Genomic DNA, 27,190 nt, shown 5'->3' on the forward strand with positions numbered 1-27,190 from the left:
TGCCTGGGCAAGGTGAAGAGATTGCCACAGGGCCACTGCTGATGTGACCTGGTTCTTTCTCTGTGTGTTGCAGACACGGTTTTCTCACGCGTCGAGGAGGAGCACCTCTGGGAGTGCAAGCAGCTGGGTGTTTACTCACCCTTCGTGCTCCTCAACACTCTCATGTTCTTCAACACCAAGTTCTTTGGGCTGCAAACAGCGGAGGAGCACATGCAACTCTCCTTCACCAACGTGGTGCGCCAGTCCCGCAAGTGCACCACAGCCCGTGGCACGACAAAGGTGGTGAGCATCCGCTACTATGCTCCTGCCAAGCAGAAGAAAGGCCGAGGTAGGATATGATGGAGCATCTCACTGTCCCTCCCACTGCCTCCCATGGGGTCCCAGCCATGACACTGCTCTCTCCCCACTCTGCAGATGGTGGCTCTGGAAAGCGGAAGCGTGAGGAAGAGGTACCGATGCTGGAGCAGCGGGAGAACAGGATGAACCCACTCCGATGCCCAGTCAAGTTCTATGAGTTTTATCTCTCCAAATGGTGAGGCTTTCTCTGGAGAAGGGGCATGAGCCATTTTAAGGCCACCTCTCAGTTTTGGTGGGACTCTGTGAAGTGGCTGCTGCTCTCCAAACATTTTGTGTTTGAGTGTGAAGCCTTGTGCAGGGTCTGTGCTGCTCATATAAGCCGTGTTTGAGAGAGTGCTTCTTTCTAGCTCCTTCCACTACTTGCATCTCTCCAGACAGGCAGGAATGTGGAGTATGAGCCCTGGTGCTGGGCTGGCTAGGGGCTTTGATTCTGAGAGATGAGCTACAGGCTTAGTTTGTGTCCTCATCCAGCCAAAGCGTAAGAGGCTGTGATAAACCTTGAGATCCCCTTGATAACCATAAAGGCAGGCCAGGCTTTCTGAGCTGATACCCCAGGGCTCACCTTCCTCTCTCTTTACAGTCCTGAGAGTCTGCGGAACCGCAATGATATCTTCTACCTGCAGCCCGAAAGGTCGTGCATTGCCGAGTCCCCGCTCTGGTACTCTGTCATCCCCATGGACCGGAGCATGCTGGAGAGCATGCTGAACCGCATCCTGGCTGTCAGGGAGATCTATGAGGAGCACAGCCGGCTCAGCGGCCTGGAGGATGACATGGACTAAGCAAGGTGCTGCTGGGCTGGCTGCACTCCAGCCCTGGACACCTGGTCTCCCTGCCTCCCACTGCAGGGCAGGGGCCGTGCAGGACGGGAGGGGACAGTGCTTGTGGCAGTGCTGTCCCTTCATCCTTACCGGACTTAGACATCCCATCCTACTTGTTACAGGCCTCTCCTGTGTATATGGTCCCTGTGCTCAGCCCTGCCTCCTGTCCTGGCTGCTGAGTGAGCCGTCTTCCCCAGGGCCAGTCCCCACAGCACAGGTGTGACAGAGCCCCTGGGGCAGCTCCCCTTGTCCAGCCCTGTCCTCCTGCCATACCCCCAGCCCTGCCCCTGCCCCTCTCCCCCTGCCCCAGGGCAGGAACCGCACAATACGGCAGAGCATCGCTGGGACCAGCAGCACCGAGGCCTTTAATTCCCTCTTCTTTTAGCATCCCCCTGGGAGGCTGTGAGTGGCACTGCAGGAACGGTTGCTCAGCTGTTGTGCTGGGATGGTATTTTCAAACCAGTGGGGAAGGACCACTGGCAGCCTGCGAGCTGTTGGGGCGGTGGGGGCTTGTTCCCAGGGGTGGGAGAGGTTTGGACTGGCTGCATGGAGGAGTGGGAACCGGCACCGGAATGTGAGGGTAGAGACCCTGGCCTGGCCACAGGGTCACCTCCCTCCATTTTGTCAATGTCAGCAGAAAACTGGAGACAGGTCTGTGCCAGTGCTGCCCCTCTCCTTGTTGTCCCCCGCCTTGCTGTAACCCCCCTCCCTCATGCAAGGTGCCATCAGTGGGTTCCTCTGCTCTGGCCAGGGGCTTGGGCAGCCCCTGCAGAAGCGAGGAGCTCTGTATAGGTTCCCCCTCCCTCCCCAAAGCAGCAGGGTGCCAGTGCCCTGCCTGGGCAACCCTGGCTCTGGCTGTGCTGCTCCCTGCTGCCTCCTGCCCCCTCTCCTGTTCTGGTTGTTTTTCTTGAGCTGTACATCAGTCTCCTTTGAGCCTGTATATATTGTTCTGGGCCCTGGCCTGGGGCCATCTGTTCTGTGTTCACGTGGAGAGTGAGCCGCTCACCAGTCTTGTTGTAGTGATGCCAGGGCAGTAGGACTAACCCTGTGTCTCTGGAAACCATTCATTTCAAATAAAGATGCAGAAAACTCTGGGCAGCCCCTGCTTTCCCCCCAGGCAGGGTGGGCACTGCAGGAGAGCAGAGTCAGTGCCCCACTGCTGCAGCGCACCTTGTTCCTGTCCATCCCAGCCGGTGCTGCCACCCTTGGTGCTCTGGCATGAGGACTCTGTGCCTGCTGGTGCCAGCTTGGCCTGTCTTGCCTGCCTCTTGCCCGTAGGGCTGCAGCCCAACCCAACCCAGTGCTGGCCTTACCCTGCCCATGCAGCATGTCCATGGGATGGAGCGGTTGGAGAGCGATGCCACGGTGCCCATGGGCAAAGCAGGAGTCCAGTGAGGTGTAGTGGGTGTTTATTTTCTCCCCAGGGCTGCCAGGCCCCAGCCCAGCTGTACTCTCAGCCCTGCTGCTCGAGGATGCAAGGAGCAGCCGAGCCATGTCCCTGGGGACATGCCCAACCCTTGTGCTGGCCCTGGGCTCTATGTCATATGCCTGGCAGGGCGCAGAGACAGAACCACAACAGTGGTCACCCATGCATCACACATCCCTGACGATCTCCACAGGCCATGCTCACACTGCCAAGTCTGCCACTCGTGCTTTCCCGTGAGACCCACTGGCCACCCCCAGCCATGCACTCGCCTTCCCCAGGGGTACCAGGCCTTGCGGGGGTCTGCCAGCAGCCACGAGGCTGCTACCACTGGGCAGAGTGATGTGGGTGCTGCGGGACCCCGCCAGGCCACCAGGACGGGGCAGGATGCGGGACTTGGAGCCTGGCCCTTGCTGGCACTTGGTGAGACCCAGGTGGTAGATCTCCACCAGGTTGAGCAGCAGGGACACGCAGGCCACCACTAGCATGAAGAGAATGAAGATGGTCTTCTCAGTGGGCCGGGAGATGTAGCAGTTGACGGTGTTGGGGCAGGGCCAGCGGCTGCAGGTGTACAGGGGCTTCAGCTGGAACCCATACAAGGCATACTGGCCCACAATGAAGCCCACTTCCAAGAGAGCCTTGAAGACGACATTGCAGATATATGTCCTCAGGATGGCCCCCCGCATGCAGACCCGTCTCCGCGTGTCCCCCTCGGGGAGCCGAGGCTGCCTGAGGCGCTGTCGCCTGGCCCCACCGCTGGCCCGCGCTGCCGCTTGCTGCTGCGCCTTCTCCTCCAGGTGTACCAGGTGCAGGATGTGGCCCAGGTACACGAGGCTGGGTGTAGAGACAAAGATGATCTGCAGGACCCAGAAGCGGAGGTGGGAGATGGGGAAGGTGCTGTCATAGCAGGCGTTCTGGCAGCCGGGCTGCTGCGTGTCGCAGGAGAAGCCAGACAGCTCGTCGCCCCAGACCCGCTCAGCGGCCGCCCCCAGCACCAGGATGCGGAAGACGAAGAGGACAGTGAGCCAGACCTTCCCCACCACTGTGGAGTGCTCCTGGGCACTCTCCAGCAGCCGCCCCAGCAGGCTCCAGTCCCCCATGGCATGTGCCGCTGTGGTGCCCTGCAAGACAGCTGCCCTCCAGACACAGCCACCCCACAACCCGCTGAACCGCCACCCCGTCCCCCCGGCCAGGCAGGCATGCAGGGACCCAACCCAGGGCTGCTGGAGTGTCCCCACCCTGTGTCCTTAAGGTGCTGTGGGGAGGGCAGAGGAAACAAAGACCTCCGGCATGGAGCCCCGCCACACTGGGAGCACCATGACGGGGACACCGTGGTGGCAATCAGGCATGGGGACCCCTCACCGTTGGCAGGTGCGTGGGACAGAGCCTGATGCTCCTGCGCCGTCAGGTCCCCTTGGTGGGGCAGAGTGGAACGCTGCAGCCCCTTCCCGGCTGGTCCCTGGGTCCTCAGCGGGTGTGGACAGTCCACCCAGCGCTGCCGCTCTCCTCAATGGTGGGCACGGGGTTATTGGGGCATGAGGCAGCTGCATGCCCCATTGGCTTTCCTTGTGACTGGCAGATGAAACAGCCACTGGGGAAACTTTTACCCTTTATTTTTGGTCTGGGCACTTTTCTAAATATATTCGGAGCTGCAGGGGCTGATACTGGGGGAGCGCAAGCCCTTGGACACTGCTCAATGCCACCCAGGGGTCACCACTGCTGCATGCCAGCTGCTAGAGCACCACAGCCCCAGCCCAGGCGCTGCCCCTCCCAGCCTCTGGTGGCACCCACCTGGGCCAGGGTGCAGGAATGTGCAGGGGTGGGCACCCCACACTGGCACCCCAACCTCTGGCACAACCTGGCCTGAGCAGAAAGGAGGGAGGCAGCACCTGAGAACAGAGATTTAATGGCCCAAGATGCTCTCCTGGCCAGATCGGTGTCTGAGGGATGCTGTCCATGGACAGGGACAGCACAGGGCCATGGGGTGGCTGTGGGACAGGGATGAGGGCTGGGGACCCCGCAGTGCTGGCCCTAGCAAGCAGAGCAGCGGTCGCCCTTCTCCTGCAGGCTGGGGTTGCGGCGCAACATGTCCTTGAGGGAGCCATCCTGCTCTGTCAGCAGCTGGTTGATCTCATTCTGCTTGTACTCAGAGGAGAGCTTGTGCCCGTAGAAGGAGCCCTTCCCTGACGAGGGGTTGGAGTTGTGCTGGCCTCGACGGGCACAGGCCCGCACCACCAGGTAGACCAGCTCCGCCATGTTGAGGACAATGCAGATGCTGGAGGTGACCAGCATGAAGACTGTGAAGATGGTCTTCTCAGTGGGCCGGGAGATGAAGCAGTCAACGATGTTGGGGCAGGGGTAAGCCTCGCACTTAACCAGCCGTACCATCTGGTAGCCTGGGTATAGCATGTAGAAGATGTACATGAACACGGCCTCAAAGAGCAGCCTGAAGACCACACTGAAGACGTACGTCCACCACAGTGAACCTGATATGCGCATCTTGTGCTTCTTCACCTCCTCCATGTGCTTGGGGTCCCCATGCCCTGTCAGCACCAGCAGCTTCTTCTCCTGGTGCTGCTGGTAGGCCACGTGCATGGCCACAAGGAGGGCTGGTGTGGTGACGAGAATGAGCTGCAGGGCCCACAGACGGATGTGGGAGATGGGGAAGAAGTGGTCATAGCAGACGCTGTTGCAACCAGGCTGCTGAGTGTTGCAGGTAAAGGCAGATTTCTCGTCGCCCCAGACGCTCTCAGCTGCTACCACCAGCACCATTATCCGGAAGATGAAGATGACGGAGAGCCAGATGCGCCCGATGGCAGTGGAGTGGCGGTTCACCCCACTCAGCACCGTATAGAGACCGGCCCAGTTCATCGTTCCTCACGTCTGCAGGATTGAGCAGCAAGAGACAGTGTCAGGAGCAGGAAGGGCCCCTGGCTGAGAGCCACTGTGTCCTGATCCTGGTGGCAACAGCCCCAGGAGGGACCCAGGAATAAGTGGCTGCTACAGCCCTGGTGGGTGGACAGCAGGATGGAAGGACAGCAGGACGGCAGCGTGGCTGTTGCTGCTGATAGGGCTCAGGGCAGCATTTTGGCTGGAGCAGGCAGGAGACCAGTTGGCCCTGCAGTGCCAACTGCTCCTGCCCTGTCACCCCACACTGGCACAGGGATCCTGACCCACGGCTGCCGCAGAGGATGAAGGCAGAGCTCCCATACCTCTGCAGGGACCCCCAATCTGCACCTAGCACTGAGCTCTCTGGATGGGGATGGACCCAAGGAGCTCCATGGGTTCCTCCGCACCAGCACCTCCCTGCCCTCATCCCCTCATTCCCTGCAGCAGTGAGGCCAGGGAACCCCAAGCTGGGCACCCAGCACTGCCACATTCCTAGAGCCATCCCTGCCTGGGGTGCACAGAGTGACCTCCCCACCAAAGGACAGATTCCCTCCCTGCCAGGGCCACCCACCGGCACTGAGCAGCCCCTGGAGCTGCTTCCCACCCCGAACATGAGGCTGGGGGACTGGGACCTGTCCTCTGTCCGCCTGCAGTGTGGAGGGTTCTGGCGGTGCGTACCTGCCAGTAAGGAAGGGTCCTTGCGAGCTGCCCCCGATGGCTCCTCTAAGGTCTCATGTCTCCTGCAGGAGAGCTCTGCTCTGCCTGCCCTCGTCTCTATCCGCCACTGCCCTGCACTGGAAGTCATATGCTGCTTTATAAACTATTTACATACAATGGGGCCTTTATTGGCTCCTGAACAACACACTTTAGCATTCAGATCCAACGCCCTGACTTCCGCCCACCCTGGCCAGACAAAGTCCCTGTGTGCTGCGTTCCTGCTGCCTGGCCCTGCACCCGCTCCCACCTCGCCCTGTGCCGGCCACAGGGTGCTCATCGCACCACAGGCATCATTGGGTTGGACAACAACCCAGGGTGCTTGGGGGACCCTTCTCTAGGATTTATGGCAGAACCCAGCGGTGTGCTCGTCCCGCATGGATGGTGTGGGGCAGCGTGACCGGAGCTGGGGTCTGGCTGTTCTCCAGTGTGTCACTGAGCAGTCTGTGGGGCCTCATGGGGCTGGGCCTGCTGGGTACAGCCCCTGTGGGTCCCGCCATGTCCTCAAGGCTCTGCTGTCAGGGGGTTGGTGCCAGCAGCAACAGCTGCGAGGGTGCTGGAGCTGCTCTGTGTGTGCTGTGTCCCATTGGGGACATGAGAAATAGTCCGACGGAGTGATGCTGGCAAGGCACTCAGTGCTGAGAGCCATGTGCTGTGGGAGCTGTGCTCCTCTCCTGGTACGGGCCCACTGATGCTGCCCCACTGCTCAGAAAGGGTGGTGGGGGCAACAGCCCCTGCACTTGCAGACCCCTTGTGCCCATGTCCCTCAGGGCTGCTGTCCCAGCCATACCATCTTGCTGTGTCCCATCCCTGCAGGGATGGTGCCATGTCTCTTGGATTTTCTCCCCAAGCCTCAGGTGGGGAGCAGAACATCCAGTAAAACCCACAAGCTGGCAGCCCGAAGGGTGGGGGGGAAACAATGCCATCCCAAATGTCACCTCTACCCCTTAGCCCAGGGTGCAAGCATCTGGAGCCTGGAGCACAAACGGTGGTGGGCAAAGACCCTTCAGTGAAGCTGCAGGGACAGCAGCCAGTGCTCAGGCCATGCTCTGCTCCTCACCCCACTCCCCGCCATGGGGGCCAGCACCCCTGGCTCTGCCCCTCCCGGCCCACAGCTGAGCCCTCTACAGCCCCCACCCTGGACTCCCCCATGCCCCTCAGCTGGGGGATGTGTGGCCACCCCCGCAGCGGCACAATGCCCACCAGCCTCTCACCTCAGCACCAGGACAGGCAAAGCTCTCGGAGAGCACAACCACCTCAGCTTCCAGCGTAGCACCCTGGACTTTATACTCCCCTCTGTCACGTCACACACCCCCCTCCCAAACCGCCTTGCTCCTTCTAGGACTTGCTCCTTGCCAAGTAAACACTGCAGGTGTGTCCAGCCTGCACTCACACCATTGAGGCACCCCTGGCACCCACCACCACAGCTGAACATACCCTGGAGAATGCCCAGGGGCCACCACAGCACCGAATCAGCGCCAGCCCCCCAGGATGGTTTCTGTGGGAGCTCTGCGGGCCCCCTAGCCACACTCCCCTGCTGTGAGCATCCTTCCTGCCACGTCCCCTGCAAGCTGGGCACGTGGTGGGGCCCCACTCTCCATGCCAGGGGATGGCTCTGTACACCCCCAGCACCCAAAGCACCTTGATCCTCTCCTGCAGGCTGTCAGCTGGTCCCTGGGAAGCCACCAACACTCAGATTTAATGTGTAAAAGTGCAGCCGGTAAAGGCAAACAGCCTGTCAACCATTAACTCATCTAACGGCCCACTCCAAGGTCCCACCGACCAGCACCCCGAGTGGCCTTGTGGCAGGCCATGACATGACCTCTCTGCCTTGCTTTTTGGGGCCCCGGGGTGGGCTGCAGGACGCTGCACACCATCCCCTGCATGAGAATGGCAGTGGTAGCGCTGTACCCCACATGAGGATGGCAGGCTGACACCGCGGGGTGGTGCGGGAACACGGAGGGGGGTCCCCCCGAAGCGTGGCGGGGACAGTGGGCAGTGAGGGGCCGGGGACCGCCGGGCGCGCGGGGCGGGTGGGGCCGGCCGGGGCCGCAATCTCGGCCCGTGATAAACCGCCGGCTGAGTCAGCAGCGCCCGGCGGTGAGCGGGAGGGGCGGCAGCCGCCGGCACCGCCCAGGCCGCGCACCCGGGGCCCGGGACACGAGGCGGGACCGGGGCGGGGGGGCCTGTCCGGAGGGCAGCGCGGGAAGGGTGCGGCAGGCAGAGGCGGGCAACCGGAGAGTGTCAGGGGGCAAACTGGGATGACAGTATAGGCAAGGGGCTGGTGGGGCCAGGCTCGGGGGGATCAAGTGCGTGGGGGCACTGGGAGGTTCTTGGACGGGAGGGGCAGACTGGTGGGCAATGGGGGATTTGTGGGCTGAGCTAAGGGGGCTGGCTCTGGGGGGAGCTGCAGGAGACAGGCTGCGGGGAGCACCGGGGGACACTGTGAGCTAGGCTGGGGGCACTGGGGGCTCCAGGAGGCCGAGGGGCAGCGGAGCGCGGTGGGGGAAGTGGTGGTCGTCGCCCGCCGTGACGGCTGTGCCTGGTGTCGCCAGTAGGTGGCGGTGCGGGGCCGAGTCGGGCCGAGCCGGAGGGCGGCGGGGCCGCTCCCACCCCGGGGGGGCTCAACACGTGAGAATCCACCCAAAAATATAGCAACAATTGAGGAAAAAAACAGGAAAGAGAGAGGAAGGGAGGAGGAACCCGGGGCGTTGCTGTGCAGCCCAGCGCCCGCCCAGTGTCCTCAGCGGGAGGTGACGGGAGTGCCGGGAGCCCCGGGGGTGGGCGGGAGCGCGGGCAGCCCCCTCTCCCTCCCGGGGCAGCCGCTGGCCTCTGAGCCCGGGCCGCGGGCAGTGCCGCCTGTTTGCAACAGGCACAACTGTTGCGCAAAAGCCAGCGGTCAAGGACAGGCTGTATGCATAAGCTGTCGCCAGCACTGCCTCCAGTGCTCGGAAAACTGCACTGTCCTAGACTGCGTGGTCCAGAAACAGGCTCTTTGTTAATGACGTTAATCATGAGGTTAATTTGGTGTCTGAAGTTGCAGCAAAGAGCTTGGGAACGTGGGCACATCGAACGCAGACAAGCTGATGAGATAGGCAGGGCTAGGCCAACATCCGGATAGTGGGACGGGGTTGACGCAGCTGCTGGCACCTTGCTGGAGTCAGAGGTCTCACAGCCCAGCAGTCCGTGCTTAGTACAGTGGGGGAAACAAGTTCCAACCATCGCTGGAACACCTCTGCTGCCAGGAGGAAAAGGGTGCTGCAGGGCAGGCTCTCAGAGGCCCCCTTCCGCTGCCATCCTGCCCCAGGCAGGGCTGATCCCTTGCATGGCTCAGCCTCACTCCAGCCTGGATGGCCGCTGCAGTGCAGGGGCCACTGGGTGTCCAGGCTTGGGCTGATGTCAGCACAGGCATCCCTGGATCCAGGCTGCTGCCCTCAGAGAAAAACACCCTCTGGTTTGAGTCAGTTCTGCCAGGAAGGGCATTGGCAGTGGGTAAGCACAGAAATCCTTTGTGCCACTGCAGCATGGGGCAAGGAGGATTGCAGTGCATGGTGTACCAGCTTGTCGTGTCTACCTGTGGGTCTGCTGTCCTGTGTCTTGTGAACCCCTGGGGTGTGGGGACCAGGACACGGTCCTGGTGATGCTACTGTGCAGAGTAACATCCTTGCTCTCCTGCTGGCTGTGGTTCCTGGAGCAAGCAGGAGCCAGGCACAGGTCCCTCATCCCCTCCCCATGCCAGAGACACCTTTGTGGTTCAATTCTCTAATGCTTCTCTTTGCCAGCAGCCCTAAATATATCCCCTGAAGCTAAGGATATCCAGCAGTTATCACACAGATGTTAACCGCACATACCCTCCGGGACACAGTGTCCCCTGGACTTTGCAATGTCTCCAAAGAAATGTCACTGATGCTCAAGGACACCCTGGACAGATGGCAGTAGCGTCATAGAAACGTGTTGTCTGTCACCAGCTCGCCCTTGGGCTTCTAGCTGGGGTGGCCACGCTGGCAAATGGGGACAGCAGGCAGCTGGAGCCATGCAAGGATGAGGAGGGAAGACAGAAGGGCAAACTCCTGTTCTGGGACAGATAGGCATCTCCCCTTCAGGAGGGCACTAGGCACTGCAGTGTGGGCAGCTGGAGGTGATGCCAGCAACACTGAAATGGGCCATTGGCCGCCAGGCAGGGCTGGCCCAGCTGCTCGCACTGCAGTGAGGCGGCCGCTGTGGGAGGTGTGCTGTGGAGCACCAGCATTTCCATGGAAACCTGGCCCCGTGGCCTGGTGTGGGTTTTTCATCTTGGTTCCTCTTGCAGTTGTTCGCTGAACCAGGGTACCCAGTGGCTGCAAGGGAGGACCCTGGGACTGCAGTCCTGGGAACAGCTGGCTGGGATGGACCAGAGGGCCCAGCAGGTGGGGCAGCACTGGCTGGGGCTGTGGGTCAGGGCTCAGGGTGGGCAGCTATCCCCCCGCCCAGACAGCTGAGCCCGCAGGGAGCAGCTCTGCCCATCGGCATGGAAAAGTCCAGGGGAAGGCAGCCCCATGCCCTGGGTAGGAGTCCCATCAGCTCATCCGAGTCCCATCGTGGCTCGGCTCTGCTGCTACCTGTCTCGGGTTGTCTGCAGCATCCCTACCCTTGGCAGCACAGCACAGCAGGGCACTCTGCCTGTCTCCAGCACCTTCCCCACCCTCTCCATCTGCCCCATGGTGAGGAACATGCTGCCATCCCAGACTGGTGTCCCCAGGCCATGCACAGGCTGCCTGCTGTGTGCTGCAGCTCCGGGGCACAGGCTGGTGAGGGCTGTGGGATCCCCACATTGGCCAGCACCAGGGGCCATGGTGGGGTCTGGGCAAAGGCTGCACAGTGCTGAGCAGGATGACATGCGCCAGTGGCACTGCAGCTGCAAGGGACCCCTGGGAAAGCAGGGCAGAGCCCCCCACGCAGCCCCCCTCTGTCTCCTGCCTGCCCCCTGGCCCCCCCTGGCTCGGGGCCTGGCCCTGGCCCTGGCTCTGCTGCCTGCATGCTGCCTGGAGGCGATTCAGGCCTCATGCCTGGTTTCCATGGCAACTCCAGTTGAAATTACATTAAAAAGAAATGAAACCAGCGGCTTTTCTGGTTGGCAAGCAGGGGGAGGGGAGCTGCTCTGGGAAAGGCCGGGAGGTGGGGGGAGCTTGGTGGGAGGGGGCTGTGGGGCAGATGAGGTCCCACATGGGGTTCCAGTGCTGGGATGGGGCTCAGCAGGGCTGGCAGCATGAGAGAGCCCCCCACTGTGGCATCCTGTGTCGGCAATCTGGGGTTGCACAGTGCTGGCTTGCACCCCACCCAGCCCCTGGCCCCCGCTCGCTCCGAGAAGAGGCGAGACACACTGATATTAAAAATATCACTTCTGTTTTATTTGGAATTTGTTACTCTGCGCGGGTGACAGGCTATAAATACATTCTCCAAAGAGCATCCTCACCCTCAGCCCTGCCCGGGGGCAGGAGCTGGGGAAGGGTGCAGGGCCGGGGGTGCGCTGGCCCCAGGCAGTAGGGCCAGGCGGCACCGGTGCGTCACGGCCGCCAGTGCGGGCAGCGTCTGCCAGCCGGACCGTCTTGCACAGGGACAACATGTGGTGTCCCCGCAAGGACCCAACCCTTCCTCCTGCTTTCCCAGACCCCAGGTGTCAGTGCCCACCTTGGGGGGCTGAGACTGGAGTGCCCCGTGTGGGCTCCCAGGCAGCTCATTCTCCACACCCAGCTGCACCAAAGCCCATCGCCCTGAGCCCAGATACCTGCAGCCACATGTGGTTCGGTGGCTGCCACCAGCCCAGCAGGTGCCCCAACCCCAAGGTGGGTGCTCGCAGCACCATGCAGGCTGCGTCACCCCCAGCAGCCCCTGCCCAGGTGTCTATCCCAGCTGCACATCCCAGGTGCCAGAGCTGAGGTCACCCCATGATGGGGGGAAAAGGCTGCAGCAGGAGCAAGGTGGGAGGCAGAGTCGCTGTGCAACTCGCCCTGCTCCTGCCAGCCCCGCAGAGCTGCCCAGCCCGGCCACAGACTGTGCTTTTGAGCAGCAGCGTGGCGGACAGAGGGCACAGCACAGCCCTGGGGCAGTGGTGAAGGGATGTGGGATGCTCCCGGGGGAGCAGGGCAGGGTGAGGAGCACTGGGACACAGTGTTGGGGGGCTGCCCTGGGTTGATGGGGGTGGGCAGACGGTGCTTGCAGTGGGTGATGCCCACGCGGGGTGGTGGGTGGCAGTGGGGTGGGTCAGGGCGGGGAATGCTTGCGGGTGGGCCATTGGGTAGGCTATTTGGCTGAGATACATGGGCATGGGCGACAGAGGAGGGAGAATATCAAAAATACAAAAGAGTGCAGCCCCGCGGTGCAGGAGGCAGTGCCCTGCCTGGTGCCCGCCCGCGGCAGGTGGGGGCTGCGGGGGGCCAGCACCGCGCGCACACGCTGGCTTCTAACTGGCTTTTTATTTTATATCAAGAACACTTGGTTTTAAAATCTTTACAAAGGACAAAACGCGGCGACTCCGTTAGTGTGTAAAGAACTAAAGATCTGCTTAAAAAACGTCTCTGCAAAGAGAAACGACTGACACAAAAGAGATTCTCTGCAGCGCAAAGAGGGGCAGAGGTGCCAAGTCTCCAGCCCAGGGCCCTGTTCCTAGGGTCCCCGAGGTCCTGGAGTCCCCAGCCCAGCGCCTGCACCTAGCACGAGGCCGGGTCCCCAGACCCTGCCTGCTCCCTCTGCCTATAGCACCATGGCCCGGGGCCACTTCTTGACACAGTGAAGGAGCCTTTTCCAGGGCACTCAGGATGCCAGGCTGCCTGGGGATGCACCGGCCGAGAGGGATGCCTGGTCTTGCTCCTCATCAGTCCCGAGGTGCTCAGCATGCACAGTGCTGAGGATGCAATCACCCCACAGGGAGGAACAGCCCTGGTGTGGGGAGCCCCATGGCTGCAGACACTGGGGAGTTCCCCTACCTGCCCGTGCTGGTGCATTAGTGCAGAGGCTATGCTGTGTCCCCCCTGCACCCACTGGTGCCCAAGGGCGACTTGCAGGGCCCGCCAGCCAGGAGCCAGGAGAGTCAAAGCACTTCTCAAAAGTTAGATAGGAATGAAAGAAAGCGCTGGGGGAAGAATGGGGCGCCTGGCTGTGCCAGGACCCCGCAGGTCTCCGGGCTCGGTGCCACACTGTCTGTGGGCACTGCCCCTCCGTCCGGGGGCTCCGTCGGCCCCGCTGATCCCTCTGCCAGTGTCTGCTGCGTGCGTGTGCGTGCGTGCATGCGTGTGCGCCGCGGCGGGCAGCTATACCCTGGTTGTGGAGTGTGAGTGCGGGAGCCCCGTGCTGTTGAAACCAGCGGTAAAGGTGTTGTAGGGGTGCAGGGTCTGCAACCCCACCAGCGAGTTGGGGATCATGGTGATAGTGTTGGGGGTCATGAGTGGGATGTCGTCTGGAGAGCGGCGCAAGGTGAGGGTGTAGTCGGGCAGAGCGGCCAGGCGCAGGGCGTCGTGGGGCGGCACAGCCTCGCACTCGTGGTGCCCCTGGCTCACCTGCAAGGAGGGCATCTCCTCATCGGGCGCATGGGCGATGTCGTTGGCGGCACCACGCTGAGGGCTGGGCTGCCGGTGTGTGTCCTGCCGGCGCTTGTCCTTGCGGTAGTAGAGCGCAGCGAAGGCCAGCACGTTGAGGAAGAGGAGAGAGGCGCCCACGGCGATGGTGACGCTTAGCTCGGTGGAGTAGTCACGGGGGCTCTCGAGCAGGGTGCCCGCCTCCTGCTCTGGGCTCCACTTCTCCTTCCCGTTCTCACTGTTGTAGGCGGGTGAGATGGCGGGGCGCTTGGTGGTCCAGATCTTGCCGTTGGGCCGGCGGGTGATGTGGGAGTTCTGTGTGGTGTCGGGTGGCGGCACTTTGGTGGTGGTGGAGGTGTAGTGGAACATATCATGCAGGTTGTACAGGTGGGGGACCAGGTGCTTCCAGAAAGCCACCTTGGTAGCTCGGTAGTGGTCGCGTACTCGTGGCTTCAGCCCGATGTGCAGGTATAGCTGGTCGCGGGGGTTGTACTTAGACCAGGCCACCTCCTCGAACCGGTTGGCCTTGGTGTGGATGAACTTGGTGTCCTGGGGGACAGGCTTGTTGGGGTCCCTGCAAAACACAGGCAAAACAGAGCTAGCACCAGGAAAAGCTGGAGAGGCAAGGAGGGAGAGCTGGACACAGAGATGGAGGCTGGGAGTACCTTTGCCAATGGTGGTACAGGGTGGGCTGGTGAGAGGTCCTGCATGCCTGGGCAGCATCCCAGCCCTGGGTCAAGTCTATCCCAGGATAACCAAGGCCAACCAGCCTCCCCACCCTGTGCTTGGCTGGGTCCTGTCCTGGGGGCCAGCCACGCTCTCAGCTTCTCACTGTGTGGTGGATGCTTGGACCCCAGTGAAGGTGCAGCACATGGACCTCTGGGCATGGGCCTGACAGTGTCCCATAGTGGCCTGACACCCTGTCACCACAGCATGGTCCCAAGTGGTGCAGCTGCAGTGAGTGCAGACCCCCCCAGGCACCCATCCCCACTCACCCTGTCTTGGCAAAGTTGGTCCAGTAGGTCATCACCACGGCGCTGAGCATGACATCGTTCTTGGAGAAGTTGCAGGGAAAGAGGTCTGTGGGGCCAATCATGGGGATCCCAAACACGTAAGGCACCTCATCCCCGTGGGCCGCGTCGGACCACGCAGGCTTCATCAGGCTCTGGCAGTGATGGTAGAAGGCGTAGAAGTAGGTGGGAGAGCCATAGCGGGCATGCAGGTCGGCTGTCACCACCGATGGCTCTACCCACTGGTGGTCAGTGAAGAGGGCCACCAGAGTCTTGCGACGTGTCTCGGGGTTGTCCCTGTCAGCCCAGTCTGTGTACATGAACTTGATGGTCTCTCGCAAGGTGTCCTTGCCCTCAGGATAGCCGTACAGGTTGTCTACAAAGTTGGAGACTGAGTAGTCAAAGTCACTGCCCGAGACACCATCCTCAGGGTCCACCACACCCTCCACAAACTTCAGCCCCTCGCCCTGGTTGACCCCCAGCATGATATCATAGTTGAGGAACTCGCCCTGCTCCATCAGGATCTCTGGGTCATCCGGGATCACATCCCCATCAATTACTGGCCCAAAGGCCACGTGGTAGCGAGCTGGCTGGATGTCTTGTTCCACCAGCTCCTTGGCACTCTTCTGTCGCAGGCAGTCCACCATGTCCACTGTATCCAGCACATTGCAGCCCACCTTGTCGGCCAGCATGCTGGTGTACTTCACAGGCTGGTAGTTCACTGCCCAGCTGGAGAGTGCGGAGCCGCTCTGGATGATGGCTCTCTGGAAGAGACCTGCAAGACAGGCAAGGAGTGGAGAAAGCTCACAGCAGGGTGACTGCTGTTGCACCATCCCAGTGCTGCAGTGCAGGATGCAGTATGGAAAAGGTATCAATGCCCTTGGACCCCTGCAAGGATGCAGCGCACCAGCCTGAGCCTGGCTTTGACCAGGGCTATGCTGCCATCTGAGCCTGGTTTGCATGGGGACCTCAGCTCAGGGCTACCACAGAATCACAATTGGGGTTGGAAGTGACTTCTGGAGATCATCCAGTCCAACCCACCTGCTAAAGCAGGTTCACCAGAGCAGATCACACAGGAGTGCGTCCAGGCAGGTTTTGAATGTCTCCAGAGAAGGAGAGTCCACAACCTCTCTGGACAGCCTGTTCCAGGGCTCTGGCACCCTCGAAGTAAAGAAGTTTCTCCTCATATTCAGATGGAACCTCCTGTGTTTCAACCCATGACTGTTGTCCCTCATCCTGTCCTTGGGCACCACTGAAAAGAGTCTGGTCCCATCCTCAGCACCCACTCTTGAGATATTTATAAGCACAAATAAGATTCCCTCTCAGCCTTTTCTTCTCCAGGCTGAACAGACCCAGCTCTCTCAGACTTTCCTCATAGGAAAGATACTCCAGACCCCTCATGATCTTTGTAGCTCATCTGGGCATGCAGTGGGTTGCTCATGGCAGCAACCAAGGGCTGCTGTGCTCTCCAAGGATCCCATTGCAGGGGATGGCCCAGCATCACTCTGTCCTGGTGCAGGGAAGAGAAGGACAGTGGTTGCATCACAGCCTGGCCTTGCCAAGCAGCCTGTGCTGTCCCAGCCACCTCAAGGACGTGTTGCCCGAGCGCCTGAGGGGCACATGCTGCCCCAGCTCAGCACCATCCTCCAGCCCCAGCTGGCACTGGCTTTGCTGAGCAGCCAGGCTGCAGGCTGGCAGCACTGGGAGGGTTAATGCCTGCTGGAGGACGTTTAACCCTGCGAGTCCCACCCCAGCGCTTTGTCAGGGTCCCCCTCGCCCCCCTCCCCGCTGCTTCCTGCCCAGCTGGGGCTGCTCAGTGCCAATCCGGCCCTGCAGGAGTACGCTGCCAGATGCACAAAGAGGGCCTTTCTGCCACCGGGAACACAGAGGGAGTGGACTTTCGCCCTGGAAAACGGGGCCACAAAGGCCCTGGCCCAGGCGGAGGAATGCATGGCAGCGCTCCAGCCCCATGTCAATGGCGCTTGTGCTCGGAATACAAAGGGGCGGTGAGGAAGCGGAGCCTCCCAGGCAGTGAAAGGAGCCGGGCTCGGGGTGCACCCTGGGGTCCTTGCTCTCTGGTCAGCCCTCTCCTGCACCCCCAGTGCTGCCTGTGCCTTCACTGGACCCGAGCACTTGCTCGCCAGGAGGTACGGTCTCAGGCGGTCCCTGAATGGAGCAGGCACAGCAGTGCGATTGTCATGGGGCTGTCCTTGGCCCCTTGAAACACTGAGTGCCTGTGTGAGACCCCCGGTGCAGCTCTGCAGGGGTGCATGCACCTTCCCGCAGCAGAAGTGCTCGGAGGCTCCTGGCTCCTGGCCACCATGTCCATAGCTCTTGTCTGCACGCACTGTCCTCACTCTGCCAAGTACCTGACGTACAGTCCCATGTGTTGGGACAAAAAGAAGTCACAAGCTCTGTTTGTCACCTCCTGGTGCCCTAGAAAGCTGTACCCAGCCTACAGACTGGAGAGCAGCCATGAGTTTGCTTGCTCTGCACCATCATCCACATGGCAAAGAGCCAGGGTGGGGGTTCCCTGGCTCCCAGGAGATGCTGTCCCAGCAGCAGCTTCGCTCCCCGCCAGCAGCATCCTGAGACAGACCCACCGGGCTGGGCTCTGCCCCTGCCCACCGCTGCCTGGGGAAGCACAGGCAGCTGGTGCCACCAACAGCTGGTCACATCCCAGATGGAGCCCCTACGCCATGTCTCTGCATGGCCATGCCCTGATCTAGAAGCACCCAGGAGTGTGCAAGAGCCCAGACCTGCTGCATTCTCCTCCTCCATGCCAGCACCCAGCTGGAGCCCAACAAGCACCCCAGGGAGGCATCGCCACTCTGCAGCTCACCCCAGAGCCCTCCAGCTCTGCCCCTTCTGCCTGTTCCCTGCTGAGATGAGGGTCCTGATGCACCCTGAGTCCTGCAGAGCTGGCTGCCACGGCACAGCGAAACCAAGTGGTGGGACCAGGGCTCTGCCAGAGGGTGCCTGGTGCTGCAAGCTGCCGCCAGCTCCTGATTTTCCCTTTGCTTTGCACAGTAACAGAGACTGAAAATACCTCTGGGGTTATCTGGGCCAAGCCCTGCTCAAAGCAGGGTGCTGGGTGACTTCTCCAGCTGAGGTCTGAGCATCCCCAGAGCTGGCAGCAAAGGGCAGCAGCCCCCACAGAGCAGGAGATGGGGCAAAGGAAGCACAAGAGGTTTCCCCAGCAGTGACTGCTCCTGCTCTGGCATGGCCAGCTGGGGAGAGAAGCATCAGTTTGGTCCTTGGCGAGGAATCCACCCGTCTACAAGGGCTGAGGCTGGCAGGGGAGCTGCGGGTCTCCCCAGCAGCCAGACACAGCATGCGCTGCACCAGCCTCCAGTGTGTCTGCCTCTTGCAGCGCCTGGCAGAACAGGCACAAATTAGCAGCTTCATTAATAGCTCTTGATCACTATGAGTTTTATTTTGATGCAATAAAACTCAATCCCATCTGGTCTGCAGGCCACATCTTAGCACAGCTCCCCCACCATGCTCCAGAACCGGCTGCCCCATCCCTGGGGAGATGGGTGCTCTGGCACAGGTGGTTTCTTTAGGCCATTTTATGGCCATTCCCTTTGATGTGACACTGGCTGCAGCACGGTTGTTTTTTTTCTCCCAATGCTCAGTGTAGAAGTCTTTGTAAATGGGTTACATTTGGTCTTACGCCAATACAATCTTTTAGCATAAAAAATTCCTTTCTTTATCTAGAGTAAACACTCTGCTATATTTACAGATATAAATCATACCACTTCTACCTGTGTTTCACTAGTCACAGCACTTCCAGCTCTCCCAGCCTTGCAAGATGGGGCCCTCCATCCCCCAACCAGGCTCAGGTCTGGCTTCCCCTTTGTTGCAGTATGAATGCCTTTCCCAGCACTGAGATCCGTGCTCCTGGTGCCCTGCATGATTCTTTACACTCCCACCACACCTGCAAATGTGTGAGCCCAGGTACCTGGGCAGGGCACTGCAGGAGGGGTCCCCACCTTTCCCCACACCCAGTTGCTGGCACTGGGCTGCAGTCCCATGCACTGGGAGCACCAGCTCCATCCCTGGCTCCCACATACTCTGTCGCTGCTCTCTCTGTGCCTGCAATGAGGTTTTACTTCCTGACCCTGGGTCAGGCTCTCCCTGGTGACTAAAAAGCAGCCCTGACTTTGTTAGGGTGGCTGGTGGTACTCAGGTGGCTCACTTTTCAGGATTAGCATCAGCAGGGTGCTTGCTCCTAGCTGCAGCATCCTCGGGCACAGCTGGCACCTACCTTCAGAGTGGTGGGACAGGGTGAGCAGGCTGACACAGGAGGCACCGATGCCGGAGCCGAAGACGGTGATCCGCAAGGGATCTCCCCCAAAGAAGGCGATGTTCTCGCTGACCCAGCGCAGTGCCTGTATCTGGTCCAGCAGCCCATAATTGCCCTTGGCAGCTTGGTCGCCCGTGCTCAGGAAGCCTGTGGGCCAAGGGGAGCCCAGTTAGGGATAAGGAAGCAGGGGGTGTCCTGACCTCCCACCGCCCTTCCCCAAGTCTAGGGGAGCTACTATGCGACCCTGTCCCATCACAAAAATGAGACCCCTCCTCCAGAGTCCTCTGAGTTCTCAGCTGGAGCAGGGACACCATCAAGCTCCAGCCACCTTCTGCACAGCACAGCAGGGCATGAAAGGCTGTGAGTGTGGCTGCAAGCCTCGGGGAGCCTCTCCAACCAACTGCAACCAGTGATAGGGTCATGGCCATGAAGCTCTGTCCTACCCGAACTACCACCTGTGCTAACAACAAGTTCAGACGTCTCAGGCGTGCTCCAAGGAAAGCCAAGAAAGCCCCAGTGGCTGCAGGCAGGATGAATGCGTGCACAGCCAACGCTCTCCCTGGACTAGCGTGGGCTCGCGGAGGCTCTATAAATGTAAGGAGGTGGGCTGAGCAGAGAGGAACCAACTGCAGCTTAAAATACAAAGGCTTTCAGTGAGGAAGATGCTGAGAAATGCTTTCAATAGCAAAGGGAACACCTGAGATAAGCTATCAGTGTTTCATTTGCTTTGACTCAAAGCAGGAAGCCAAAACCACAGTCCTGAGGTAAAATCCAGGTGGGTAATCCCAGCAGGCAGGGAGCAGTGCTGGCATTGTTTTGGCTCTGGAGGTGCTCTGGCTGGGCGTGCTGCAGCACTTCAACAGAGATGGCGATGGCACCATTTAAGTCTTATTTCATATTGTGACTTATGTCCCTTCAATTTGTACCTATCCATTGTAAAGTCCTGACTTTTAATATTGAAAGGTCTTGAATAGGCTTGTTTTTACTGAAAAGTCTATTTTCTACCAGGTAACTGCCATCTTTTCCAAGAGACTGTGGGGTCCGGAGGCTGTCAGAGGGATGTGCTGCCCTGGGTACCGGCTGGGAGCCCAGTGCCAGGCTGGATGGTTAGAAAGACAGCAGGGCCTGCCAGCAGCTTGGCTGGGAAGCTCACCCCCAAACCTCCACAGCCCTTCTTCTGCCACTGCTAAGGGAGGCAGCAGTGATGCTCCAGGCAAATCTCCCATGTGCCAGCCCCCAGGGGTTTCTGCTGCAGCAGGCAGGGGATCACGCTGCCTTTAGACCCCGTGTCTCCATTTCACCTCTCTAGGTCACCAGTGCTCATGAAAATGTGACAGCCACCCTCCTCTATATGGGACCCAACACCCTTTGGTGACTCTCTCTGTGGACAGCCAGATCACGGTGGGTGGTTGTGGGGGTCCCAGCAGCTCAGCCAGCTTGGAGGCAGCCCCTGCTGCGGGTTCCCCGTGAGGAAGTACCCGCTGGCAGCTCACTGCTCTGGGCCCTCTCAGGAGGAGATGTTGGGTAAATACATTTATTATTTATTTAACCGCAGACCAATATTTGCTTTCAGCTGAGCCAGGTTGTGTAAATGAGCCTGGGGGGGCCGATGCCAGGAGCCAGACCATGCTGCGACTGCCCGCTGGGGACACTGCCACGTGGCACCTGGCTTGGTGGCCAGAGCAGAGGGGAGGGGCAGCACCGAGAGTGCAGCCCCATTCTGTTGGGCCCCATGCCCCCAACACCCCCTTCCTGGCTGGTTCAAGCCCAGTCGGCTGTGGTGTCTCATCCTGCTGCCTGGCCATGCTGGCAGCACAGCCCATACCGAGCACTCCAACGCGGTAGTTCAGGGTGATGACGATGACGTTTCCGTAGCTGGCCAGGACGCTGCCATCTATCATGTTCCCCGTGCCCTCCATGTATGAGCCGCCATGGATATACACCATCACTGGCTTGGCCCCGCTGTCCCGGATGTCTGGAAGGAGAAGCAGTTAAACACAGGACCCTGCCAATGGCTGCAGCACCCTGCCTGACAGGCAGACCAAGGACGAGGGCAATGCCAGCTGCCAGGACCGGGGAGGCAACTTAGGAACCAAATCCAGAGCTCTCCTGGGGGACGCAGCGTGGACCTCCAAAGCCGACCAACACTGAACCAACCCCACCAGCCCCTTTCTGGGTGGCAGCAGCCGCTGCATTGTCCCCACACTGCTGTCCCCTCGGAGGTCTGAGCACATGTGGGAGAGATGGTGACTGGACCTGGCTGCTCTTCCCCAGAGCCGGGCTCTGGCCGCGTGCGGGAGCCAGAGCAGCGGCACCTCCATTGCGGGTGGGAGCTGCAGAGTCCAGCCCCGGGATGCAGCCCCATGTCCTGTCTTTGGCTGGACCCAAGCCCTTGGCTCCAGGAGTCCTGGAAGCTGGCATTGCGAGGGGGCAGGGATGGGGGTGTGCAGGACCTGGAAGGCAGGGGGGCACTGGTGGGTGCTCCAACGTCTGACTCTCCCGCCCTTCCTTCCCATTCCCCTGGGAAGGCAGAAACCTGCTGGCTGCCTGGATGTGAACCCATGGCACCCCAGTGCCCAGACACAGACATGGTGATGAGGCAGACAGTGTGTGCACCTGTGTGTGTTAGGGAGGTGAGCACGGGGTCTGGACGAGGACAGGGCATGAGACATGGAGTGAGGATGGGGAATGGGACCCCAAGGGCTGGAGAGGAAGGGCTGCGGTAGCCTAGGGGACAAGGAGCAGCCATGCTCCCTCTTGACTGGCCCTGTCTCTGGGGGATGTCCTGCCCATTCTTCCCCACTGGCCTGGGATCCCTCATGGAGCTGAACCTGTGAAGGAACACCCGTGCTTGGCTTCTGGTACATCTCACCCACATTACACAGAGGAGGTAGTGGTACCCGTCATGGAGCTGGTGCCAGGTCCCACATGCCTGCAGTGCCCAGCCCTCTCCTGGGCTGGCAAGCCAGCACCGATGGACTTTGCCTTCCCTTGTGCTCACTTGCACTCAGCACCTTGCTTGGGCAGGCTGGCATCCTCTGCTGGGCCTGCTCGGCCTCAGATGCCCAGGCCACCTGCTGCTCCCTGCCTGCCTCCTCCCCGCAGCATTGCACCATCCTGGCAGCCCGGCCCTGCTGTGGTCCCTGCAGGGCTAGGACTCCCAGGCCACACACACACCAACTCAACAGGGATGCCCAGGCAGGCTGAACAGGCTTCCTTCCCACTCACCTAACCCCTGCCTATGTCCACTCCTCCCTGCAGCTGGCCCATCGCAGTGGGCTGTGGGGCAGGCTGACAGGTACCTCTGGCCATCCCCACCTCCAGCTGTGGCCTGCAGCATGGCTAAGGGTGACCTCCCTTCCTTATAGAAAACCTCTTCCCTCCAGGAGAATGAGGGTAGGCAAAACATCTGCCAGCTCTTTTCCTATTGCCAGGATGCAGCCAGGCAAAAGCACAGACCTGCGGAGGAAAATGCACTCGTGGCTCCTCCGGGACAGATATTGCCTGTGCAGCAGAGGCTGTCCCCTCTGGCAGGACAACACTTCCCAGGGCCACCTGCTTGCAATGTGAAGGGCAGGAGCATCTGTGCCTGCGCCTGTGTCCTCTCCTCCCTGCCACACGCTCCCACCGACACACAAAGGGACATCCTCACAGCAGAATGGCGGCAATGCATGGAGACGTACCAGGGAATGAATGGCTTCTAATCGCTGCAGCACATTTTAGTGTGTGGGGCTTTAGCACAGTCAAGTCACTTAGGCTGAATGCCAGTTTATGCCCTGGTACAAGAAATCCTGAAACATAGGTTAGTGGGAGAATACAACAGGGTTCTGGTACTGCCAAGGAAAAAAATTTTCATCTGTTTCCCAGATCCTAAACGCCATCTGCCAGGCCATGCTTGAGCTGCCCTGGGACTCCTGCACACCATGAGGTTTTACTGTCCTTGGCACGTTAGGGCTGCACCCTGGCCGACCCTTCCTCTTGCCTCCTCTTCACATCCCTGCAGCCAAACACAACAACTCCATACCCTGCAGATGAACAACCCCGTTTTACTAAAAGCGGCTTATTCTGCAGCTTGCTTAGCCCTGGCGTACATCTAGAATCACATCTGCTTGAAAGCCCGCTTGCTCTGTCTCAGCTGGTGCTGATGCTCTGGTTGCAAGCAAGACCTTGTTCATGTTGGGTGGACAGAAGTTAACAGAAAACATGTTTGAGTGGACCTTGGGTCTCCTGCACATGGCCAGGTACCCTGCGGGTGACAAGGGTACCAAGCTGCTGTCATGGCCGTCCTACAGTGGTGCCCACAAAAGAACCCAGAAGGGTGGAGGGGGAGGTCGCTGGTTCCCAGCTACATGTCACCGACTCCAGAGAGATGAGGCTGGAGGTGGAATGTGACCAGGTTCAGGGTGAAATGGGCCAAGGTGCCCAAGGGCTCCTCTCCTCCCAAGCTGCCATGCTTCCTCCCTGCTCTTGCTCAAGCAGAGCAGGAGCAAACTTCTCCTAAAGCGAAAAAACCCCACGAGCTTCCCCATCCCGTCCCAAGGAGGGGAAAGACCTGGGCGCCCTGCACAGCCGGCCAGCCTGCCCCCCGCCCCGCGCAGCTGCCTGGCACGGCAGACGGACACACACAGGGCTCCCTGGGGATGGCAGCGGATGGCGGGCAAACGGAGTTGCTTTGCGTGTCATGCAGTGGCAGCCTCGAGCACAGAAATACCTTCATCTTCATCCCCGTCATTATCCGCTAAGTCCTCGCCCTGTTTCTTAGCGCTGGCTCCTAGGGACCAAACACGAGGAGACAGAACAAAAAGGAAAACAAAAGGAAATAAAAACAAAACAAAAAACAAAACAAAAAAAAACAAAAGAGAATTCAAAAATAGCATGACAGCAGAGACGGTGGGGCTAGGCCTGCGCCCCACAGCACTGCTGGCTACTCACACTGCACCTCTCCCAGAGCCAGGGTGGCGCGGGCAGGGCTGCCCTGGGAGCTACGCCAGGATGCCGCTTTGCCTGGACCCCTTCCACATCCTCTCCGGGGAGCGCCGGGGCAGCAGGGAAGAGGAGAGTGGGTCTGGGGAGCATCAGCCTCTCCAAGCACTCACCGATCCTCCTGCATCCCAGCCTGGCACTCACCTGCTTGCGCACCCTCAGCTCCCTGTGCCGGGGCACAGGTCCCTTTCCTACTGCCCTGGTGCAGGCAGAACCCCTGCTCCCAGCTCTGCTGCCACCGGGCACAACTGTCCCCTGCCACCAGCAGAGCCCACGTGAAGGGTTGCCCTGGGTGGTCACCAACCACCAGTGGGTGTCCTACCTGTCACACCTTGCATGGCCCATTGCTGTGCCTGGCATGGCTGTGCTGCAAACCACCAGTGCCACAGCACAAGACCACCAGGGCACACTGCAGGGAGCCATCGTGACGGGTGCTTCCCTGCTCTGCTCCATCCTGTACCAACTCCCTTTTAAAAAGACTAGTTGCACGGTTCACCAAGGATTGCAAAGGCACCAACCAGCCTGCCCTGATCAAGGCAGAAAATATATACCCTGAAAATATCAGCCCATCACCACCACAGCACAGCCTCCAGCAAGGCTCCCACAAGAGAGAGGCTGGATGAAACTATGACAAGGTGAGCACGGAACTGGCCAGGAAGATAAAATCAGGGCATTGTCCTCACTGTCATTCTGGGAGTGGGATTACACAGGTGACACTGGGATTGGATAACAGAGATGGAACGGGACAAGATTGGAATTCAAAAGGAAATTGTGAAGGGGAAGTGAGAGGTCTGAAATGGCGATGGGGCAGCTCCATGGGGACAAGAGGCTTGCAAAACACCTTCAGCAGCCATGACCTGCCGGACAAAGACTGGAGGAATAATGACCAGAAATCTGGAAAATCCAGCAGGCAAGAAAATTTTGGAGAAGGCTGCGTCATGCAAATCCTGGAAGCACAGCGGTGACAGGAACTACAGCAGCATCCCAACACATGAAAGTCCACTGCGAAGTGGTGAGGTGGAAGAACAACTCCCTCTCCCCTGTGCACAGCACAGGGCAGCTTCCAAGCTGCACAAGGCAGGTTGAAGCTGGACAAGAAGAAAACCTTTGGGCAGAAAGGGCAGGAAAGCACTGGAGGACGTGGGCTGTGGAGGTGTTTAAGACCATGTGAGACACACTACCAGGAAAAGTTGAGGTGGAGCTGCTCCTGCCCACTGCAGGGATGTCTCCAGAGCTGTCCTGATTTTGTCTGACTCAGAATTAACCTCCTGACCTACCCCCTCTGAGCCCCAGCCCTGCCTCCTCACCTCCTTCTTCACCACCCAGCCATCCGCTGAGCTCCTCACATCTTTCTCCTGTTTTCACCCAGTGCCACCCCCATCCCTGTCACCTCTTGCCCTAGCACCCCAGCTCCAGCATCCCCCTTTCCGGCTGCATCCTTCCCGTGCGCTCCCTCCCCAGCCCACCCGCCGGCTGCACGCTCAGCTGGGCACGTGCAGCTGCTTCGCCTGTTTGCAAGAGGCTGTGAGCTTGACCTACTGTGTCTTCATTAGGAAGAGCTGCAAGCCCAGAAAGCACTTAAATGACAAAGCACTCATGCAATATTTGCTAACCGGTGCTATGCGCCAACCTCCTTGGTACTGCTCAGGGATAGGGATTTTTCTCTAATGAAGACCACAGGCAGCAAACCTTCATCCGCACTGTGCTTCAGAGCTGGGAAGCTGATCACAGGCAGTCAGACATCCCTTTCCACTGCCAAAGTCCCTGGTGCTGTTAAAGCCCAAGGACCAGTTGGGCTGCAGCCCTCCAGCCTGGTCTCCTTCAGGGGAAAAAGGTCTCCATGCAGGCAGGGATGGAGGAACTGGCTATGAGGAGCTGTCAGGCTGTAAGAGAGGGCAGTGGGCAAAATCCCTGTGACCTGAGCATCTGTCCTGGCTGAGTGGGGAGGGATCCAGCTGGAGACCACTGCTGTGGAGCTTAGATATGGCTGGGATGAGCCTAAAGGAACCTGAACTACATGCACCCCAGATGGGACGGTAGAAAGCAGCACTGGGTAGCTAAGCAAAGCAGGAGAGCAGTAAAGCAGACCAGGGGGAAGGGGAACCGCAGTGGCATGTGTGTGTGGCAGATGCAAAGCACGAGCCTTCCCCATCAGCAGGAAGGTGCCGGGGTGGCTGGGGTTACAGCGAACATAGGGTGCTGCAGCCAAGCAGATCTTTTGCCTCTCATTACATTGTTCACCTTCATGATGACCCACTGATGCCCAACAGCTCATGAGAGCAACCACAGCCTCACTTCCCTCACCCATCCCTTGCACTGTGCTCCATTATTTCCCTCCACTGGTTATTGCCATGTTCAAGGATGCCCATCCCAGGAGATCTCCCTCCACACTGGCAAAAGCCACCACACAGAGCTCCACAGCACCTACTCTCACAGGGATGAGTTTAAGCTTGTGGATTCACAGCTGGAAAAACCAAAGTGTTCGTGGCTCTTATTCTCCTTACCCATCAAAACCTCCCTCCACTAACCCAGTGTGAATGCCTGTTGTGCTGCTTCACTTTAAGCTGACTGTGAAGTGACATTGTTCAGGCCGATAGGAAGGATGCATATGCTCTTATCTGAAGGCTCTAGGAAGATTTAAGCTCAAGTTCAGTAAAGAATACAATCACTTTCCCTGAGACAGGGGCATCCACGCCAGATTTATCCTGTCTTAAGTAAACCATGCCAACAGCATTGACACCAGCGCAAACAGAGATAAAGGCGAGTAGCCTCAGTCATCAGAGCCTTTGCGCTCAGCGTGGTGTGGCTAAGAGAGGAGCTGGAGCCGAAGCTGACACCTTTCCAAACCCAAATGTTTGCTCAGGGTGGCTGCGGGCAGCCCCAGCACCTCCTCCTCGGTGCAGGCTCCCCGGGGCACATGCTCCCACACAGCAGCCGCAGTGCTGCAGGAAGCAGGAGCCTGCAGCAGCGCTGCCACCGTGTCTAATGGCCACGTGCACCCAGAAGCACACATGCTGGTGGCCACACTGGCTCAGGTGCTTCTCCAGGAGTGACAAGGAATGGGACTGAGACTGATGACAGCCACTGAACCTGCTGTCGCACAACCCCACGGACACGAGCAGCTCCCCTGGCCCCTC

The 27,190-nt window shown here is 59.8% G+C and overlaps 4 protein-coding genes across 16 annotated transcripts in view; 1 reads left to right on the plus strand and 3 right to left on the minus strand.

Annotated features, from left to right (window-relative positions):
• Positions 1-2,267, plus strand: part of ZMYM3 (zinc finger MYM-type containing 3) — a 32,617-nt gene extending 30,350 nt beyond the window's left edge. For 6 of the 7 annotated variants that reach the window (XM_071813518.1, XM_065846205.2, XM_071813520.1 and 3 more), the window contains 3 exons: positions 74-328; positions 415-532; positions 938-2,267. In XM_071813518.1, coding sequence (XP_071669619.1) covers positions 74-328; positions 415-532; positions 938-1,136 — 572 coding nt within the window. In that variant the 3' untranslated portion in view covers positions 1,137-2,267. Of the gene's footprint in view, positions 1-73; positions 329-414; positions 533-937 lie in introns of those variants that run through there. The other variant, XM_071813521.1, reaches the window with a different exon arrangement.
• A 300-nt stretch (positions 2,268-2,567) lies between these two features.
• On the minus strand, positions 2,568-4,105 carry LOC136106117 (gap junction alpha-3 protein-like). The gene has a single exon (XM_065846210.2). It carries the CDS (start codon positions 3,696-3,698, stop codon positions 2,802-2,804), a length of 897 nt encoding a protein of 298 aa, XP_065702282.1. The 5' UTR covers positions 3,699-4,105; the 3' UTR covers positions 2,568-2,801.
• Positions 4,106-4,488: 383 nt separating this feature from the next.
• GJB1 (gap junction protein beta 1) lies at positions 4,489-7,902 on the minus strand. 3 transcript variants are annotated; one of them, XM_065846538.2, is made up of 3 exons: positions 7,416-7,791; positions 6,166-6,281; positions 4,489-5,481 (listed from the first exon to the last, which is right to left on the minus strand). In XM_065846538.2, the coding sequence occupies exon 3, from the start codon at positions 5,467-5,469 to the stop codon at positions 4,630-4,632; it is 840 nt and encodes a 279-aa protein (XP_065702610.1). In that variant the 5' UTR covers positions 5,470-5,481; positions 6,166-6,281; positions 7,416-7,791; the 3' UTR covers positions 4,489-4,629. The 3 variants fall into 3 exon arrangements, with proteins under 3 accessions (XP_065702610.1, XP_071669623.1, XP_065702609.1); XM_071813522.1 differs by lacking the exons at positions 6,166-6,281; positions 7,416-7,791 and adding an exon at positions 7,843-7,902; XM_065846537.2 differs by lacking the exon at positions 6,166-6,281 and having other exon boundaries at positions 7,416-7,790.
• Positions 7,903-11,566: 3,664 nt separating this feature from the next.
• The window catches only part of NLGN3 (neuroligin 3), a 39,850-nt gene continuing 24,226 nt past the window's right edge, over positions 11,567-27,190 (minus strand). For 3 of the 5 annotated variants that reach the window (XM_065846194.2, XM_065846193.2, XM_071813524.1), the window contains 5 exons: positions 23,782-23,841; positions 20,896-21,045; positions 19,032-19,217; positions 14,747-15,536; positions 11,567-14,325 (listed from right to left, as the gene is read on the minus strand). In XM_065846194.2, coding sequence (XP_065702266.1) covers positions 13,488-14,325; positions 14,747-15,536; positions 19,032-19,217; positions 20,896-21,045; positions 23,782-23,841 — 2,024 coding nt within the window. In that variant the 3' untranslated portion in view covers positions 11,567-13,487. The remainder of the gene's footprint in view (positions 14,326-14,746; positions 15,537-19,031; positions 19,218-20,895; positions 21,046-23,781; positions 23,842-27,190) is intronic. The other 2 variants (XM_065846195.2, XM_071813523.1) reach the window with 1 other exon arrangement.

This window comes from Patagioenas fasciata, chromosome 11, assembly GCF_037038585.1.
Source record: "Patagioenas fasciata isolate bPatFas1 chromosome 11, bPatFas1.hap1, whole genome shotgun sequence".
NCBI classification, from domain to species: Eukaryota; Metazoa; Chordata; class Aves; order Columbiformes; family Columbidae; genus Patagioenas; species Patagioenas fasciata.

Excerpts from the sequence above, each read along its gene's own strand:
- LOC136106117 (XM_065846210.2), bottom strand. The coding sequence starts at position 3,698 with ATGGGGGACTGGAGCCTGCTGGGGCGGCTGCTGGAGAGTGCCCAGGAG.
- GJB1 (XM_071813522.1), bottom strand. The coding sequence starts at position 5,469 with ATGAACTGGGCCGGTCTCTATACGGTGCTGAGTGGGGTGAACCGCCAC.